This window comes from Ammodytes marinus (genome assembly GCF_949987685.1).
Source record: "Ammodytes marinus genome assembly, chromosome: 22".
Taxonomy (NCBI): Eukaryota; Metazoa; Chordata; class Actinopteri; order Uranoscopiformes; family Ammodytidae; genus Ammodytes; species Ammodytes marinus.
This window is the reverse complement of record NC_137226.1, coordinates 1625596-1645259: the sequence shown is the minus strand read 5'-3', so window position 1 is coordinate 1645259 and position 19664 is coordinate 1625596. Positions and strand designations below refer to the sequence as shown.

The following is a 19664-nucleotide window of genomic DNA, read 5'->3' as shown; positions in this document are numbered from 1 at the left end:
AAAATTATAGATATGCCTAATGTGTCATATGCACTTCCCACGAGACATGTTCCCCTTCACACAAAGATTTAAGGTGAAAATGTTATTCCCTAAGCAGGATTCGGACCTGTGATCTTCAGGCTGCGAGACCTAGGCTTAAACCAGTAAGCCACCAAAGTTGTTGAATCTATCAGAGCAGGTCACATCTATAAAGAGAACTCTATATTCCTATGGCGCGGTGGTGAGCTAATCAGGGCCAATTGGTAACAGCTGTGGTCCCTCTCCACCTTTAGAGCTGAGCGAAACGCATCCTTCAAACTTCTGCCTCTCACACGCAAACCGTTTGTCTGACAGACAAAATGAAGATACCGTGAGAATCAGAAGATTCCAAGATATGGATAAAAAACTTAAAACTGTGAAATAGTAATTGATTAGACTTGGAGCTAAAGTACATTGATGGCTTGATGGAGAGCTCGTCTGAGTCAACTCAGTAAGCTACAACATAAAATAAAAGATTGCGGTGGAGGCTAGAACGGAGGCGGAAGAGGAGGCGGCTTCTTCTTCTTCTTCTTTTAATTTCCGGCAATTGCCTTTTCAGCACATTGCTGCCACCCACAGGACAAAGATAACACGCGTTCAATGAACGATCTGAAAAAAAGCATTTCCTGCTGAGTTGAAAAGTTGAACAAAAGTGGAAAAACTAAAGGTTTATAAAGTCGAAGTTTATAAAGGTCATACTTGTGTAAAATAAGTTTAAAAGGAGATGAGTTTTTTTTTAAATTATCTATTTCAAATAGCCTACACAATGGTATAACTGCAGCAAGACAAACTATGCAATTAATATTAGATATTATTGCATATTTAATCAAGTAAATAAATTACTATTTCATTTAGAACTGTGCCATATCTCTCCTCTTCACCCCAAAGCCCAAAAAACATTAGGATTAAAAAAAGACAGTGCCTCACCAGCCATAAACCTCACTGCACGTCTCTTCACATTCACACTCTCTCACTCACACACACACACACACACACACACACACACACACACACACACACACACACACACACACACACACACACACACACACGGACTCTCTCACTCACACAAACACACACACAGTTTCACATGGGATGTTACTGGTTTCTATGGCAACAGTTGATGACAGTGTCTTCAGTTATTTTGGTCCTGTAATACACTGATATGCAGCAGTTGGTTGGACACCATTTAGCTTGGAAGCCCAAAACTTCCATTGTGTAGGTTCGGTAGTCACATCTATGCGACCGGCAGAATATGTCTTTTTTGGGTGTAATAAACCTTTAAATATCTCTGAAGTTATGAATTTTATGAAAAAATTGTGAATTATGGAAATGTGCTCCCATGCAAGACGAACATGGGACAATTTGAATCCTTAAAAGGAGTTGAAAAGTTGAATATATAGAGGTTTGAATAACATTTCTTGCTGAAGTTATGAAGAAGTTGAAAGACATGGATACAAATCTTAAAACTATGAAATAGTAATTGAATAGACTTGGAGCTAAACTACCTTGATGGCTTGAATTTATATGAATCAGCTAAAGGAGTATGAAGATGTGGAAAAGTAAGAAACAGTCTTAAATATGAACAGTAGTGAATTGTTTAACTCTAATAGGAATGATGTTGAATATTTAAAAATGTCTAGATAAAATTACAATTGAAAGACATGAAAAACAATGTATGTGTGAAATAGGCCTTCAAAGAGCAGAGTGTTTGCCCCATTTCAACTGTGCCTCTACGAACTGTCTAATAAAGCGGAAAAAAGAAAAAAAGAATCAAGAAAAAAAAGTGAAATTGCCCTTTAATGGGCAGAGTGAGTCACCAAGGTGAGTGTATGTCTTATTGAGGGTCTGTGATCAGGCAGAAATCCCACCTTTTAGAGGCCTCAGAGAGGTCATTTCATCCAAAACGTCACCTCAAACCGCTGCCTCTAACTAGCGGACCCTGAGTCTAACTGACAAAATTATTTTATTGTTAGAACCAGAAGAATCTGATGAAGACACAGTGTGAAGATTATGTCTGTAATGTGAAGAATATGAGAACCAGAGCATTTCAAAGGTGTGGTACAGTCTGCCTTTCTCCAGAAATGTCATGTCTCAGTTATCAAGGCGGCAGTTGGTTGGACACCATTTAGCTTGGAAGCCCAGACCTCCCATTGTGTAAGTCCGATTGCTTCAGTAGTCACATCTATGCGACCGGCAGAATATGTCCTACATTTTGATGTAAAAATTATCCACGTAGGGTTTAATTTGTGGGAGTGAGAGGCAGTTAAGTGGAAGGTTTTGGTGTATTTTTACACCAGTTCTACACTGTAACAGTTGGTTTCCCCACTCTGCCTCTGAACATTCCGTCCCATCCGGATCCCATTATAAATTTAGAAAGAGGTTGAAAAAAGCTTAAAACTAAAACTGTGTTTGTTCAAAGACAGTTGAAGATTTTAAAAAGTTGAATAAGTGTTTAATAGCTGTAATTAATGTGAATTGTTTAACGTTTGAATGGAGTCTCTAGCTGAAAAAATGCGGGAGGAGATAGGTTTCAAAGCAGAAGAAGTTTTAGCGGTTTGGAATGCTGCTCCTATCCGCTTCAATGTTAAATAATTTTTGTTTAATTGCTATTAATTATGAAGTTATTAATTTTTTTGAAATTTTTGAATGAAAGCACACATGTGGAAAATGGGCTGAATATGAGGATAGTTGAAGGAAGTTTGTGGAATGAAGCATGTTGAAGATATGGACGTGCATGAAAAGCGGGCGGAATAATAATAATAAATGCGGTGAATATCAAAGCTGTGAATGCTTTCAGCATTCACACCAAATACAGGCTTCTACACTTCAAGATCACCAAAGTGGTTTTGTAGCGGACCATTTTACTTTATGCCCATCTATGAATAATTTTGGACATGCCAATTTTTGTATATGCAATAAATGTTATGCACAATGATGCCTCTTGTACATCGTCTTATTATCTTCTGGGAGAAGCCTGGGTCATTTCCAATCAAGACAAAACTTGCTGGTTTCATAAAAAGTAGCTTTAAGTCAAAATTTGCCAGGGGTATGAATAATTTCGGTTTTGACTGTATATTAACGAATAAATATCACTTTCTTCCCCTTTAAGACTTTTTAAAGCTCTGTACTGAACTTCATTAATTTAATAGTTATCCCAGAAACAATCATGACAAAAAAAACAACAACAAACAAATCTCTGGTTGAGGATTGGCTCATTTATTTCAGTAAACAAAAACAAATAAACGTCACAAACGAACGTTCTAAGCGTGTCGGCGAGGACCGGCTAACGTTAGCAATAACCGCTCTTAATCAAGTGCTGTGACTTCGGCCTAAAGCTAGCATCACAACCAAACTTTATTTTTAAACGTTAGCGGCAGTCACATTTAGCTACTTTTAGCACGTTTTTTTGCATTGAAATAAACAAGCAACGTTAGCTAGCGTTAGCCGGCTGGCCGCGTGCAGTGCTTCCACAGAGAAAGGTTGATTTTAATTTGGACTAAACAACAGGTGATAAATAACAGCTGATCCGTCTCCCGTTAACACTGGATGTCTCCTAACAGGGGTGGTGGTCCGGGACTCGCTTCCTATAAAAACACACAAAGAAAACAGACGATTAATAAAGTTTAGTTTCAACAGGACACAAGAAACAAAGACTAATGCTGCGATTTCGACAACTGGGCAGTCTACAGCTCTGGAAAAAATGAAGAGACCACTCCAAATGTTCAGTGTCTCTCGTTTTACTATTTATAGGCATATGTTTGAGTAGAATGAACATTTTGGTTTTATAATATAAACTACTGACAACATTTCTACCAAATTCCGATACATTTTTTTTGTCATAAAGAGCATTTTCAATAAGTAATGTAGAGATGAAGATTGAAGAAAAATACAGACTGATCTCTTCATTTTTTTCCGGAGCGGTTTATATTCCAACCTCGTACTAGAAAAATAGCAGTGGAACGCCATTCCTAGAGCAAATCCACCTTTACTCTGACTTCACAGAGATTTTAGTCTGACATCAAATAACAAGAACGCATGATTTTGCATAACAGTAAGCAGCTAGTTAATAATTATGAGTTATAATATTTGAACCCTCTTCATCTTCATTTAATAGTAAGTGCTTGGAAATGTTCTTCGTTCTAAAATAAATATCATTGCAAAAAGCAATATAAATATATTTTAACATGGACATTCTCCTTTGCTGCACTGCAAGATAGGATTGGGAACTCAGCTTTTATAGTTGAATATTTTATTTAAAACAATAATTGACGTCAATGAAATCGCATTCATTTCAGGATAATCTTATACATTTGGCCAATGCATGGCCCTGTTGTGATATTCTAAGTCATGTAGTACTGACCTGGACCTAAGGCTAGCATTACGGCTAAAAACACAACTTTAGACAGACAGACAGACAGAGAGACAAACAGACAGAGAGGTTCGGACAGACATAGAGAGAGAGAGAGAGAGAGAGAGAGAGAGAGAGAGAGAGAGAGAGAGACACAGACAGACAGTGATAGAGACAGACAGACAGACCCACAGATAGACAGACAGTGATAGATATACAGACCTTGGAGCAGCCTTGATGATGTTGTCCACTCTGAGGATCATCTCAGCAGCTTCTGAGGCGCTGAGCAGAACCTGACGCTTCACCTGGAAAGACTCAGTGATGCCCAGCTCCGCCATGTCTCCTATGGTCCCCTCACACATGTCTACACACACACACACACACACACACACACACACACACACACACGGAGAGAGAGAGAAAAACACATTTATAAATAATATGTTATATGCAGAGATCACATGTGTAGTGTTAAGGGATATATGAAATCTGTTTAAGAGAAAATATTATTATTATTATAACAATGATTTTTCTGACATATTTTGATTTGAAACATCGTTTTCCAAAGTAATTGTTTGAAGGTGGAGTCAGTGATTCTGGAGAAAGCTTGTTGTCAAAATCTGTCAAAATCTGTGAATATCTCCTCATACTGCGCCTGCACAGAACACAAATCCAGTGTTAATACACAGCCTAGGCTCTGTAAACTGGCATGTTGCTACCTATGGTGGGCCTCTTTGTTTAAATACCTGTTTATAGAGCCCAGGCTGTGTATTAACACTGGATTTTTTCCAGCTCACACACACAGAGGAGATATTCACTGATTTTGACAACAAGAGTTCTCCAGAATCACTGACTGCACCTTTAAAGCACATCCTTCCAGTACATGTGTCTATTAACTCACTCAGTCCGTATGTGTTCTTGTTCTCTACGTGAGCTGCTCTCAGTTGAGCCACCAGGTCGGCGCTGTCGTAACCTGCGTTATCTGCAATGATGGTGGGCAGCTAGAGAGGAAACAGAGACAGAGAGGAGATTCATTTAGGACATTGCTGCTAAAATGACTTTTATCAACTTAAAAAAGGTGCTACGAGGAAATTTCAGTGTGTGTTAATTCTAGCGGCTCTTTTGGACAAAAGCGGTAGTGTTTTTACTACGCCAGCTGTTGTTCCTGGGTGAGCGTATACCCATGATAAAGGTATCAAGAAAAACTATATAAAAATAGCATTCTTTGCACTGATGGTCTCGTTTGCTGTTACATGTAATTTATGATCATCAGAGGGAAAATGAGACTTTCAGAAATATTTAAAAGTTCCTCGTAGCACCTTTAAGACAGTCAGGGTATAACAACAACCCTTAAAGTCTTGCATTTGAAATAAAGGTATCCAAGTAGAATACTTAAAGGCCTACTTCACCGGTTGGAATATGAAGGTGTATTGAACTCTGAGATCCTGTGAAGTATAAATGTGCAAAAAAAATTGAAATCGGATCATCCTAGCCTGAGAAAAGGCAGAAAGAGTTTTATGGTCTCACTGTTTAACCCTACATTTCTCTTTCTGTGACATCACAGAAAGAGAAATGTAGGGTTAGACATGATCCGATTTAAAAAAAAAATTGCACATTTATACTTCATAGGATCTCCGAGTTCAATACACCTTCATATTCCAACCGGTGAAGTAAGTCTTTAATGTATAAAATAATGACCCGTACCATCATGAGAGCCTTGGCGAAGGACTCCATGGCAACAGCCTCCTTCCCTGGCGTCCTAACGGCAAGATCAGAGACAACCTTGGCCATCAGCATCTCAGAGCAACCTGATGGACACACACAGTTAGAATGAGTGTAAGGGTACAATAACTTTGTGAGTGAGTGAGTGAGTGAGTGAGTGAGTGAGTGAGTGAGTGAGTGAGTGAGTGAGTGAGTGAGTGAGTGAGTGAGTGAGTGAGTGAGTGAGTGAGTGAGTGAGTGAGTGAGTGAGTGAGTGAGTATATATAAAACCGTGTGAGTGAGAGCGAGTGTGAGATGGACAGACAGAAAGACAAACAGACAGATAGATAGACAGAGTGTGAGTGAGACACACAGACCGAGTGAGACAGACAGAGTGAGTGAGACAGACAGACAGAGAGACAGACAGTGTGAGTGAGACACACAGATCGAGTGAGACAGACAGAGTGAGTGAGACAGACAGAGAGACAGACAGACAGAGTGAGTGAGACAGACAGAGAGACAGACAGAGTGTGAGTGAGACAGACAGAGTGTGAGTGAGACAGACAGAGTGTGAGTGAGACAGACAGAGAGACAGACAGAGTGTGAGTGAGACAGACAGAGTGTGAGTGAGACAGACAGAGAGACAGACAGACAGACAGAGTGTGAGTGAGACAGACAGACAGACAGACAGAGTGTGAGTGAGACAGGCAGACAGACAGACAGTGTGTCAGACAGACAGACAGACAGAGTGTGAGTGAGACAGACAGACAGACAGTGTGAGTGAGACAGACAGACAGACAGTGTGTCTGTCAGACAGACAGACAGACAGGCAGTGTGTACCTCCTCCATAGACAGTGCGTGGCTCCTTGATAGTCTGAGCCAACACACACAGCGCGTCATGTAGAGAACGCTCTGCTTCGTCCAGGATCTGCTGAGTCGCTCCACGCAGAACTATGGTGCACGCCTCACCTAGAGAGAGAGAGGGACGGGGTTAGTCTGGGGGGTGTGTGTGTGTGTGTGTGTGTGTGTGTGTGTGTGTGTGTGTGTGACATGGATGTAAATTAACACCCGCCACACGCCAAATGCGGGTAGATTTGCGCGCTGGCGTGTAAATTCTGTCACTTCACCCGCCACTGTGTCGGGTAATACTTTCCAGTCAGGTCCGATCGAATTTGCATATTTAATACATTCGTCATGAACATGATGCCAGTGCGCTGCACAGTCCCAGTTTCTTTTTGCCTTTCTAGTCGAACTGAACTACGCGATCCGCTCACTTTGCCCCTTTTTTTCTTCCCACAGCAGAGGTTTAGGTGTTGAAACCAGCGTGTGTCTGTGTGTGTGTGTGTGTGTGTGTGTGTGACAGTGCGTGTGTGTGTTTGTAAGCGTGTGTGTGTGTGTTACCCAGGGCGACTCCAGAGAAGTGCAGCAGTGTGTCCTCTCCGATCATCACTTCCTCGATCAGTTTGCAGTGACCGAGTTTCACCAGCTCAGGGTGGTCGAAGGTGGAGGCAATCTCTCCTCCTGAACACACACACAGACAGACGGAGGGACACACAGACAGACACACACACACACACAGAGAGACACACACATAGAGAGAGAGAGAGAGAGAGAGAGAGAGAGAGAGAGAGACACACACACACATAAAGAGAGAGAGAGAGACACACACACACACACACACACACACACACACAGAGAGAGAGAGAGAGAGACACACACACACAGATACAAAGACAGATACACACACAGCAAAACAGACAGAGACATACACACACACACACACACACACACACACACACACACACACACAATCAATAAACTCATCGTACATCTGTAGCATGTGTTGAAATCGATTTCTTAAAGTTACTCTTCTAAACTGCAACCAAAACGATAGCTGCCACGTTGAAATAGCACAAAACCAATAGGAATTGTCTTTATTGGATCATAAATACCTAATACATAATAATATCAATCTATAAATCTTTCTATAAAGCAAGAAACGTCTGTCTGTCTGTGGCATGGATAAGGTAATAACTGCTTCCTACGGGCACTACACTAGTTATAATACGTTATTAAGACACATTATAATAATGTAATCATCATATAAGAAGAGCGTACCAGTGACCAGAGCACATGGTCTATACTCTAATACAATATTCTAAATAAGTTGTTTACATGCCTAAGCAGTTACAGTAATATTCCCATTTATTAATATTTCGGATTTGTCCAAAGTGTATGCATACAATTTCAGCCAAAAGTGCAAGAAAATGAAGTGGTTTTTTTTAATGCTCAAAATTGCATTCTGTTACATTGTGCGAGTCTAATCGGTTGTTGTATAAGGCGAGGCAAGTTTATTCATATAGCCCCATTCAGAAACAAGGTGCTTTACAGGGGCATGAAATACATCTAATATAGAATAGACATTGGAAAAGCGAATGGATAATATGGATAGAAATAAAACCTTTAAATAGAATCATTAGAACGTACCAGTGACCAGAGCCAGACGTTCCACTCCAGAGAAGTCAGCGTGTTCTATGGCCATGACTCCCGCCTGGGCAAACAGCTGCTCGGGGTAGTTATAGATCAACTGTCTGTGTGTGGGGGGGGGGATTACATTAAGTTTAGGGGTTATACACAAAGACTAATAAACAGTATGTAGCTGGTGTTATAGGGCAGAACAGAAGGTACATTTAAAAAGGGCTGAATTTTATATAAAAAGGTGTAGTTGGTGATTCTGGAGAACGCTTTTTTGTCAACATCACTTTTTTCGCAAATACATTAAGTTTAGGGGTTTTACAGAATGACTAATGTGTATAGCTGTGTCATACAGCTAAAAGCATACAAGTGGAAAAAAACTGGCATAATACACAGCCTAGGCTCTGTAAACTGGTATGTAAAGTAAAGAAATAAAAGGGGGCCCACCATAGCTAGCAACATGCCCTTAAACATCTACAGCAGCACATTTTTTGCATAGATGTCTCTAAAACATTAGCAATATAGCTTGAAAAACATGGCCACCATATACCAATAGAAAAGGAATGTTTTTACTGCAAAGTGAGGACTTTAATTTTGAAAATACTGAGACATATTTTACTGCAGTGAGGTTGATAATGTGTTGTAGTCTGTCAGTAGTCTGTCAGTAGTCTGTCAGTAGTCTGTCAGTAGTCTGTCAGTAGTCTGTCAGTAGTTTGTCAGTAGTTTGTACCTGTTGATGAAGCAGTTGATTCCGTGCTTCAGAATGCGTTCCACCTTCTCTTTCATCTTTTCCTTCTCCGCCATTTCTATCTCTGCTACTTTAGCTGTGGAGTCCACGCGCACTCTGGAACCAAAGATCTACACACACACACACACACACACACACACACACACACATAGACAGACAGACAGACACACACAGGGAGAGGGAGAGAGACACAAAATGCATATTATTAGATGTTTTACTTAAATAACAAATATGTCCAAGCTAAAGACACCCTGTGTTCCAATCCCCATACTTCCCTACTATTTAGTATGCCAGAAAAAGATTTAGGATGTTCCAATACATGCAGGTCAATTGTAGTATGCTGAAAATACATAAATGTCCCACTAACTCCAATAGCATTTTGGAGAATTTGTCTTTATTTTTGACATTTCTCGACATAATGAAAAAAAAATCTTCCTTATCTGATTATTTTTTCTCTGTCCTGTGTCCCTAAAACTCTTCTGTACTTTAGTATGTAGTGTTGTAAAAAGACGTGTGTGTGTGTGTGTGTGTGTGTGTGTGTGTGTGTGTGTGTGTGTGTGTGTGTGTGTGTGTGTGTGTGTGTGTGTGTGTGTGTGTGTGTGTGTGTGTGTGTGTGTGTGTGTGTGTGTGTGTGTGTGTGTGTGTGTGTGTGTGTGTGTGTGTGTGTGTGTGTTACCTTGATCTTGTCTGTGTCCATGCCGGTGTTGGCGATCAGGATGTTGACATTCTCCAGTCTCTTGGGTTGGTTCACGCCGATCTTCTTGTCCAATAGGAAACCTGGAAACACACACACATGATGTTCAACAGCCAATCAGGACAGAGATCAAGAATCTGGCTATGTTCCAGTCCCCATCCTTCTCTGCTATATAGTATGGTTGTGTCCCAATACATGATGTCAGGCAAAATACCCAGATGTCCTACTACACCCGGTTGTGATTTTTAAATGTTGAAACCAGCAGCTTTATGGAGGTTCTGACCCACAATCCACTGCAGCAGAAGTTACATCACATAGACAGAGCCTCCCAGTGAAAACAACCAGCGATGAGACGGATATATTAGAGGAGGCAAGTTCAAGAAACCATGTTAGGATGAAATAAATAAGTAAAAGTATGTCCCAATTGTAGCATACTGCATGCTAACTAGATTATTTTTAGTGTACGAGTGAGTGAGTGCGCTTGTGTTCGTTTGGATTGGTTCTAATGTCTGTGAAAGAGAGCGAGAGAGACTGTCTGTCTGTATTATTCACCTTCATCCAGGTATGAGTCGGTGAGGCTGCCTCCCAGTTTCTTGGTGTGTGTGTGTGTGTGTGTGTGTGTGTGTGGGTGGGTGGGTGGGTGGGTGTGTGTGTGTGTGTGTGTGTGTGTGTGTGTGTGTGTGTGTGTGTGTGTCAGTGCATTGGTTTGAGAGTGAGTGAGTGAGTGAGTGAGTGAGTGAGTGAGTGAGTGAGTGAGTGAGTGAGTGAGTGAGTGAGTGAGTGAGTGAGTGAGTGAGTGAGTGAGTGAGTGTTGCATTGGTTTTAATGTGTTTGTGCGTCTGTCTGTATTATTGACCTTCATCCAGGTATGAGTCGGTGAGGCTTCCTCCCAGCTTCTTGATGATGTGAATGGCCTCCAGGTCCCCGGAGCCCTTCAGCCTCATGACGGCGCTAACAGCTAGCTTAGCGAAGTGGTCTTTGTGATGAGTCAGCAGCTTGGAACTCAGCGTCGTCCTGGAGATGTTCAAAAGGTCTTCCTGGAAACGGGCCTCGTCGTTGCTAAGGAGAGGATTTATTATTATTATTATTATTATATACACAGGGCTTTAAACAAAGGATAATTCAAAAGGTGGAGTCAGTGATTCTGGAGAACGCTCAGATAGATAGATAGACAGATAGACAGATAGATAGATAGATAGATAGATAGACAGATAGATAGACAGATAGATAGATAGATAGATAGATAGATAGATAGATAGATAAATAGATAGATAGATAGATAGATAGATAGATAGATAGATAGATAGATAGATAGATAGATAGATAGATAGATAGATAGATAGATAGATAGATAGATAGATAGATAGATAGATAGATAGATAGAGAGCTATATTACCTGTGGTCCACAGCGGCCTCCCTCAGTGCGTCTCTAGCGACCTGTGTGGCCTTCCTCCAGCCTGAGATGATGGTCTGAGGATGGATCTTCTTACTGATCAGCAGCTCCGCCTCCTAAAGCACCAACGAAGAAGAGACAGGGCCAGAGCAGTGGTGAGGGGAGGGTTGACACACTGCTTTAAAATCAGGGGTTCCCAACATGTTTTTCCAAGGTCGGACCGGCATGTTCATTTTAAAAGGTGCACTATACAGTTTCAGACGAGGGGGATTTGTTTACATTCACAGAGCCTGCAGTTAGTTTATTAAACATAACCTGCGTTCCAAATCACATACTTTCTCTTGTCACTACATACTACTCCATAACAGGCGTTTTATTACTCTGTCCTTGAGATTCAAAGACATTGTTTTTCCCACTTTCTGTCGACTTTAAAATAAAAAAATAATAAATAAAAATCAGTAAGTTTGACACGTTTATTATTCTAATGCTTTTACCCTGAGCAGCTCTGCAGCCAGCACGGTGACAGAGGTGGTTCCATCTCCAACCTCATCGTCCTGAACCTTCGACATGTCTGAAAACAAACAGGATTTATATGTTAAAACTTCTATCAGAAATTCAACATCACACATCCACTCTTCATTGATTACATTTTTAAACATTACATTTACAGGGAGATAGATAGATAGATAGATGGATAGATAGATAGATAGATAGATAGATAGATAGATAGATAGATAGATAGATAGATAGATAGATAGATAGATAGATAGATAGATAGATAGATAGATAAAATGTCAGTCTGTAGATGTACAAAAGTGGTAAAGACATACCCCAAAATTCTTGCAGCTGTAATTGCAACGATAGGTGGTTCTACAAAGCATTGACTCATGGGGGCTGAATACTTTTCAGTTTTTTTATTCATAAAAAAAATTGAAAACCATGTTTCATTTTCCTTCCACTTCACAATGATGCGCCACAGTGTGTTGGTCTATCACATGAAATCCCAATAAAATAAATGTACGTGTGTGTGTGGTTGTAACGTGGCAAAGTGTGGAAAATCTCAAGGGGTATGAATAATTTTGCAAGTAGCTGTATTTTCCAGTTCTACTCACCAACCAGGACCTTGGCGGCGGGGTTGTCCACTCCGATGGCTTTCAAGATGGTCGCTCCATCGTTGGTTACGGTGACGCTGCCGCCTTTACCGCCACCGAGCAAGATCTTATCCTGCAGACACACACCAGGGGGAAACTGTTATTAAAATATCAATAAACTTTATTTGTTGAGCAGCTTTCATACAAGAAGTGCAGCTCAAAGTTCTTTAAAATGAGAAAATTAAATGCATTATAAGCTTCACATTAAAATAGACAAAATTAACAGACATGACAATTATAGTTAAAAAATAAGTTAGAAATATAAAGTGTGTAAAGCAAGGCATTTTATACAGTTATATATTATACACTATTTAATCAGGAAGTCACATTGAGATCGAGAGCTTATTTGCAAGTGAGACCAGAGTACAAAATAAAATATCAAACAAATACATTAAAATTAAAATAGGAAAGATTTAAGCGTCAAATTAAGATGTTGTGTTCTCAGGCAAAGTTTGGCAAGTTTACTCTTTTATTTTGAAGCTTAATCAGCTGTAAAGAAACATATGAACACAATGTACCATTCCCTTGGGACCCAGTGTGCTCTTCACCAGATCTCCAATAGCAATGGCTCCAATGAAAGATGACTGCAGAGAAAATACATTACAATACAAAACAATTCATTTTGATATTTTTGCACAATGAAAACAGACACAAACATTTAGGCAACAAAAATACAACATATTAAAAGGATTTTTTTAATAGAACCAGATTGTGAAACTTTTATATTATAAATAAAGTTAAAAAAAATATTAATAAGTTTAAAAAAAAAATATTCACATATAAACGAACTCACCAGTCGAGCAGTTTCAGCTTTCTCTTCATCAGCTCCATGTCTGAAGATGTTAACGGGGGCCATTGATAGGGACGCCTGAAAAAAACACACACACACACACACACACACACACACACACACACACACACACACACACACACACACACACACGGTTAAATCTACATACACACAAAATGAACAGCTATACAAAACATTGAGGAGTGAGTGACTCTACTTTGATTTTTTTAATGATAAAGGGTGTTTTTATGTCCCTACCATAGAGGCTAAAAACATCTTCAACGTTAGAATTTTCAAGATACAATTTCATGCAAATGTATGATGTTGTATTCAATAAAAATGCAACAATAGATGTTTTGTCTCTAAAATGTTACAAAAGGTGAGAATCAGGATTTCGACATGTTGAATTTAATAAAAATTGGTGAATAAGAATGAAGAATACTATGGTATCGGTATGCAAAAACTATATATTTTCTTTATCAAATATTCTGTAAAATCCACTGTGGTGGCTGTGGAGTGAAAATATAACTGTAGTGGACGCTATGTGTGAAATGCGGTAGTTTATGGGGCTTTGAATGCAACTGGAGCACTGTTTAAAGCATGGATGAAACTCTTTCTTCCGAGCCGCCCTGAACGCAGCATCGGCTCATCCGTAGAAGCCACTAGAAGCTTTTCCACCGCATTATTTACAAAAACATTAAAATTATAAAAACTACTGACAACTAATTACGTCATTAAAGCTAGCTGTTTTTTTTCACACACACATTGCAATTATTAGATCTCTCATTTTTAATCATCAACGGCTATAATCGTTTATTACTTCCCTTTTTGACATATACAATGAAAAGCTAACCTAGCATAGCATGACAACGGGCTATCTGCGCAGCACGAGATTGAGCAGACTGACAAATACATCCAGTAAACTCACAGTTAACGCTACATCAACTGTCGCAAAAAGGCCATATGAACAACCGCTTGTGAAGAATATTTAATGACGCATTTATTTCTTTGTTAGCATAGCATTTAGCGCATTCATAAACGCCCCATGTGCTTGCTTGCCGGTTGTCACAAACTAGCTAACGGAAAGCTACACACGGCCGCTATAAACAACGCAAATGGGCTGGAAAGTGCTCAGATAGATAATACAAGCGCGTATGTTCATATATGAGTCAAGCAATCAATTCTAACTGTTTCAAATCGGTTTAGAAAAGAGTAAATAAATGTAAAAAGCTTACCATGATGTCTGTGAGCTAGGGATGAAGTCACGCACGCGCACAAGAGAAGGGCTGGGCAGGGGAGTGACGTAATGACGTTAAGACGTGAGGCTGCCTTCAAGGAGGTCGATGGATGGATGGATGGATGGATGGATGGATGGATGGATGGATGGATGGATGGATGGATGGATGGATGGATGGATAGATAGATAGATAGATAGATAGATAGATAGATAGATAGATAGATAGATAGATAGATAGATAGATAGATAGATAGATAGATAGATAGATAGATAGATAGATAGATAGATAGATAGATAGATAGATAGATAGATAGATAGATAGATAGATAGATAGATAGATAGATAGATGGATGGATGGATGGATGGATGGATGGATGGATGGATGGATGGATGGATGGATGGATGGATGGATGGATGGATGGATGGATTAAAACAAAACCTTACAGGTAATTCTGATTATCTATTTGTTCTATATATTCATCAAGACAATCAAAAGAAGTGTCGAACTATCATGCTCAGCCTTGGAAACCGTTGTTTAACAGAACTGTTGTCTCATTTACATATACGCTGGATTTTATCAATTATTTTATTATTAAAGATAAACATACATATAAGTATATACTTTGCTTTCTTTCTGTTTTGAAAATGCTGCATGACTTTGCTAAACTCGGCCACTTGAGGGCGACATACACCTGTAATCAATGTATCTCTCTTTACACACTATGGACTATATATGGACAAAGGGGTTGGACCACACCTCTTACCCCTCTGCTTTCCCTTTTAAGGCCATTGAAGACAAATAAAACAAATGTCCTCTACCAAAACCTTCATATAACTGTTATGTATTCATATTTTTTTCACACATTGTTGGGTCACATTTTTCACTCAACCTGTAGCATGGTCACAATTACACACACACACACACACACATTCAATTATTTCCAGGATTTCAACCCTTTTAATACCAATTTGATGTCATGATTTCACTGCTTTTTATGATATTTGTTTTGTTATTGTGCATACAACTTTGATGCATTATTAGTTTTTTGTGCAGTCTTAGATCCAAAATGCACTACCCGAATAGTCTATCTATCCATCCATCCATCTATCCTTCCATCTATCTATCTCTCCATCTTTCTATCTATCTATGTCTCTATCTATCTATCTATCTATCTATCTATCTATCTATCTATCTATCTATCTATCTATCTATCGTATCTATCGTATCTATCTATCGTATCTATCTATCTATCTATCTATCTATCCATCCATCCATCTATCCTTCCATCTATCTATCTCTCCATCTTTCTATCTGTCTCTATCTATCTATCTATCTATCTATCTATCTATCTATCTATCTATCTATCTATCTATCTATCCATCCATCCATCATCTATCTAATAATAACGACACGTCACAGGTTGCTGTTACAAAATTGCACCACTTTTATTCATTTAAGGCTTTTTAGTTTTTACTTTACATTTGGCTTCACCCCCCCCCCCCCCTCCCCTATCCCCCCCCCCCCCTACACACACACACACACACACACATGGGTTTCTGTACGCTTAGAAAAACCATCTCAGACCAATAATTAGCCTATACATCAGTTCTTAAAACACTTTTTTGTTGTTTTCGTTCGAGAATTGAGACTGGGATTTTTTTTTTTTTTAACCGACTGGTTTGATCTGGTTCTTCTGTTACATTTCACTGGTCATCATGCCACACACAGAAACATTTATATCAGCAATTAATTTTAAAAAAATCAGTGAACACTTTACAATAAGGCTACATTAATAAACTGTTAGCCAATGCTTAGTTAATGCTATTAACGGCTAGGTAATGCTTATGCACGAAAGTTGCTCCGAGGAACATTCAATTTGTGTTAATTCTTGCGCCCCCCTTTGGACAAAAGCGGTAGTGTTTTTACCACGCCAGCTGTTGTTCCTGGGTGAGCGTATACCCATGACAAAGGCATTAAGAAAAACTATATAGAAATAGCATTCTCTGCACTGATGGTCTCGTTTGCTGTTACATGTCATTTGTGATCATCAGAGGAAAAATTAGACTGTTTCAGAAATATTTAAAAGTTCCTCGTAGCACCATTCACTAACCTCTAATACTTATTTACTTACGGTACGTTAACTAGCATGTATTAACAGCTAGTTAATGTTCCCTTATTGTAAAGTGTTAACAAAAAAAATTCAAAATCTTTCCGTCGTCAATGAATTGGTCCAATTTTGCAATTTTAACTGCGGTTACACTCGTCCAAACCATCGAAAGTCCGAGAAGTCGCAAGAAATGACAAATTTAAACAAGAGCCTCTGTCACTATGGAAACCAATTAAAAACGTATGTGACTACATCCGTAAGTTCTCATAGTTTTCTCTTGTAAAATTACGACTTTTTTCTCGGAAAAATCCAATTAATTTTTTCATAGATTTATGACTTAATTCTCGCGATTTTTTTATCAAATTCTGAAGAATTTTTTTTCCCCCTCAAAGTGGCCTTAAAACTCAGTCGTTGAAATCACTTTTTATAGAGGCATTCATTTTACATTTATGTGGCTGGTCCAGGTTTGTTTTTGACTGTGTATTGGGTCTTTCAAATACACTTTTCAATGGGGAATAATTTGCTAGCATAACATTAGCTTTTCCTATTTGTTAATAACAGTTTTATTTGCCGCAGACCGACCTTTTAAAGCTACAGTGCGTAACTTCTGTCGCCCCCCATGAGGAATTCTGAGTAATTACAACAACACTGTCGGTGCATCTACATGAGGTAAAGCCTTCAGTGATGGCACATGGATTTTATACCTTCTGCTGTACGTCCAGGTTTTTATCGTTAGCAGGAGAATCAACAACTGAAACATTTCTTGGGCTCTTCTTGGGGATTTTTCTGAGCTCCTGCACCAGTGTCGGGGGGGGGGGGGGAACCAGTTTGTAAACGCTGCCATACTGAGAAATACAGAGAGAGTTTTGTGGAGCTGATAATAGGCTTAATAATCAACTTTGTGGCAACTTGTTTGGCGATGGCTTGACAATGTAAAACCGACATTGCATAACACAAAAAAGTTACGCACTATAGCTTTCAAATTGTAATTTCCCGATCCATGCAAAACTGTGGCAGCACCCCTCCCCCCCCCACCCCCCTTGTGTTCAGATTGGGAACTGACCCAAATATCAACATGCTACATAGACGCACTATAGAGGGAAGACTCCCCATAGTACAATACTGTGCACAGCAGTCACTCACACAGGTCCAAAGTACTTTTTATACTTTCAAACAGAAGACAGATAGTGTGGTGCCTGGACACTCAGTCATTTCAAATTTGATGCAAAAGTTTAGTCTTCACTTCTACATTTAAAAGGTAACGGTATACAAAACAATTTTGGTTATAAGTGTCAAGAAATCAGACCAATTATTTGAATTTTTTTGGCCCATCTTCCAAAATGGCTGCTATCGATCTTGTGAATTTTTGAAGAAGGTCTTAATTTTCACACACACAACAAAACATGTTGCTCTGGTCTCTTGACACTCAAAGCCAAAATTGTTCTACAGACCCTTACCTTCAATTTAGAAGAGAAAACTCAAATTTGCAATAACTTGAAATAAAAACATCAAAATACCCATACACAGCCCCCCCCCCCCCCCTCTAATATTCGAAGGCCTTTTCTTTGCCCCTCCCTCTCCCCCCCCCCCAAATACATAAAGAGGTGTGGCTTAAAACATCAAGCCCAACCCATTCTGGTCTCTTAAAGGCATAGTTCAATATTTAAATTTTTTAATCTTTCTGCCCCACTCAAGAAAAGGCGACAGAAACCGTTCCTGTAACTATATTGTGTGTGTGCATTTTTTTTATATATAGAAATGGGCCACAGGTTAGCTTAGCTCATCCAGGTTAGCTTAGCTCAAACACTGGTAGTCAATGGGAGCATTAGCCTTCACTCTGCTGATCAAAGTCAAAAGATGAAAACTTTACAACTTCACTAAACTAAAAGCTCCAAATGTGAAAGATTTTGAACCATACCTTTAAAAATGTCGCCGTGCAACCGTTACAAGAAACACTAAGATTTGTTTTATTCTATTATTAACACTCTCATACGTGTTATTACTATTAATAATCAGGTTTTAATATGGTTAGTAACCTAGCAACAACACTTGCCGGCTGCCCTGTTAACTGAATGTAACATAAAATCGCCCCTTTAAAGAAACTGGCCTGTTTCACTGTGGTTATGCAGTTCACTTACACACACACACACACACACATATACACATTAAAACACACACACATACATTACAACTCATACACACACACACACACACACACACACACACACACACACACACACATACACACACATTAAAACACATACACACATACACACACACACACATTGAAGGTATTGGACCAGTGTGAGTCTGCTGTCTAAAGAAGGCAACATGTCTGCCCTTAACAGCAGATCTAGGGGTTAGCTCACTGTGCTATGCTACGCTATGCTAGTTAGCGTCACCCATTTACTATAATTTATTTGTTTCTTTGATGCTAGGAAAGTGCTAGCATCCAATTACAACATATTACATTAGCTTCATTTTTTATATAAGTTTCAATAAGCTAATGTAAGCTTTTTCTGCCTGCTTTAAAGTGGCTACGAGGAACTTTCAGTTTGTGTTAATTCTAGCGCCTCCTTTGAACAAAAGCGGTAGTGTTGTTACTACGCCAGCTGTTGTTCCTGGGGTGAGCATGCCCATGACAAAAGCATTAAGAAAAACTATATAAAAAAATAGCATTCTTTGCACTGATGGTCTCGTTTGCTGTTACATGTAATGTATGATCATCAGAGGAAACATGAGACTGTTTCAGAAATATTTAAAAGTTCCTCGTAGCTACTTTCAATAATGCTTACAGAACTAACAAGTAGCCAAAAAGTTAGCATCTCCTTTGAATTTTGCCTATTCACTAGCATAGCTCGTTGCTAACTTAAGTTGCCTCGAAGCTACTAGTGCGGCGAGCTAACCACCTGACCCGCTGCTAACCCCCAACCCCCCTCCCTGCCCCCCCCCCTACCCAAAATAATAAAAAAAACAAAAAAACATTAAATGACTTTTA

The 19664-nt window shown here is 39.3% G+C and overlaps 2 protein-coding genes and 1 long non-coding RNA gene across 4 annotated transcripts in view; all 3 read right to left on the bottom strand.

Moving 5' to 3' along the window:
- The window catches only part of LOC307268410, a 205138-nt gene that overhangs the window by 120667 nt on the left and 64807 nt on the right, over nucleotides 1–19664 (bottom strand). The gene's annotated exons all lie outside the window — the stretch shown is intronic.
- Nucleotides 3217–14625, bottom strand: cct2 (chaperonin containing TCP1, subunit 2 (beta)). Its single transcript, XM_080050767.1, has 16 exons — nucleotides 14557–14625; nucleotides 13325–13399; nucleotides 13050–13115; nucleotides 12493–12604; nucleotides 11875–11951; nucleotides 11384–11496; nucleotides 10844–11046; nucleotides 9970–10070; nucleotides 9276–9403; nucleotides 8558–8661; nucleotides 7472–7591; nucleotides 6911–7039; nucleotides 6074–6177; nucleotides 5271–5370; nucleotides 4592–4733; nucleotides 3217–3605 (listed from the first exon to the last, which is right to left on the bottom strand). Exons 1-16 carry the CDS (start codon nucleotides 14557–14559, stop codon nucleotides 3575–3577), a joined length of 1608 nt encoding a protein of 535 aa, XP_079906893.1. The 5' UTR covers nucleotides 14560–14625; the 3' UTR covers nucleotides 3217–3574.
- LOC307268182 (ras-related protein Rap-1b) overlaps nucleotides 19637–19664 on the bottom strand; it is a 13076-nt gene continuing 13048 nt past the window's right edge. For both annotated transcript variants that reach the window (XM_080050723.1, XM_080050722.1), the window contains exon 8: nucleotides 19637–19664. This exon is cut by the window's right edge and continues 711 nt beyond it. The gene's annotated coding sequence lies outside the window, so the exon portion shown is untranslated.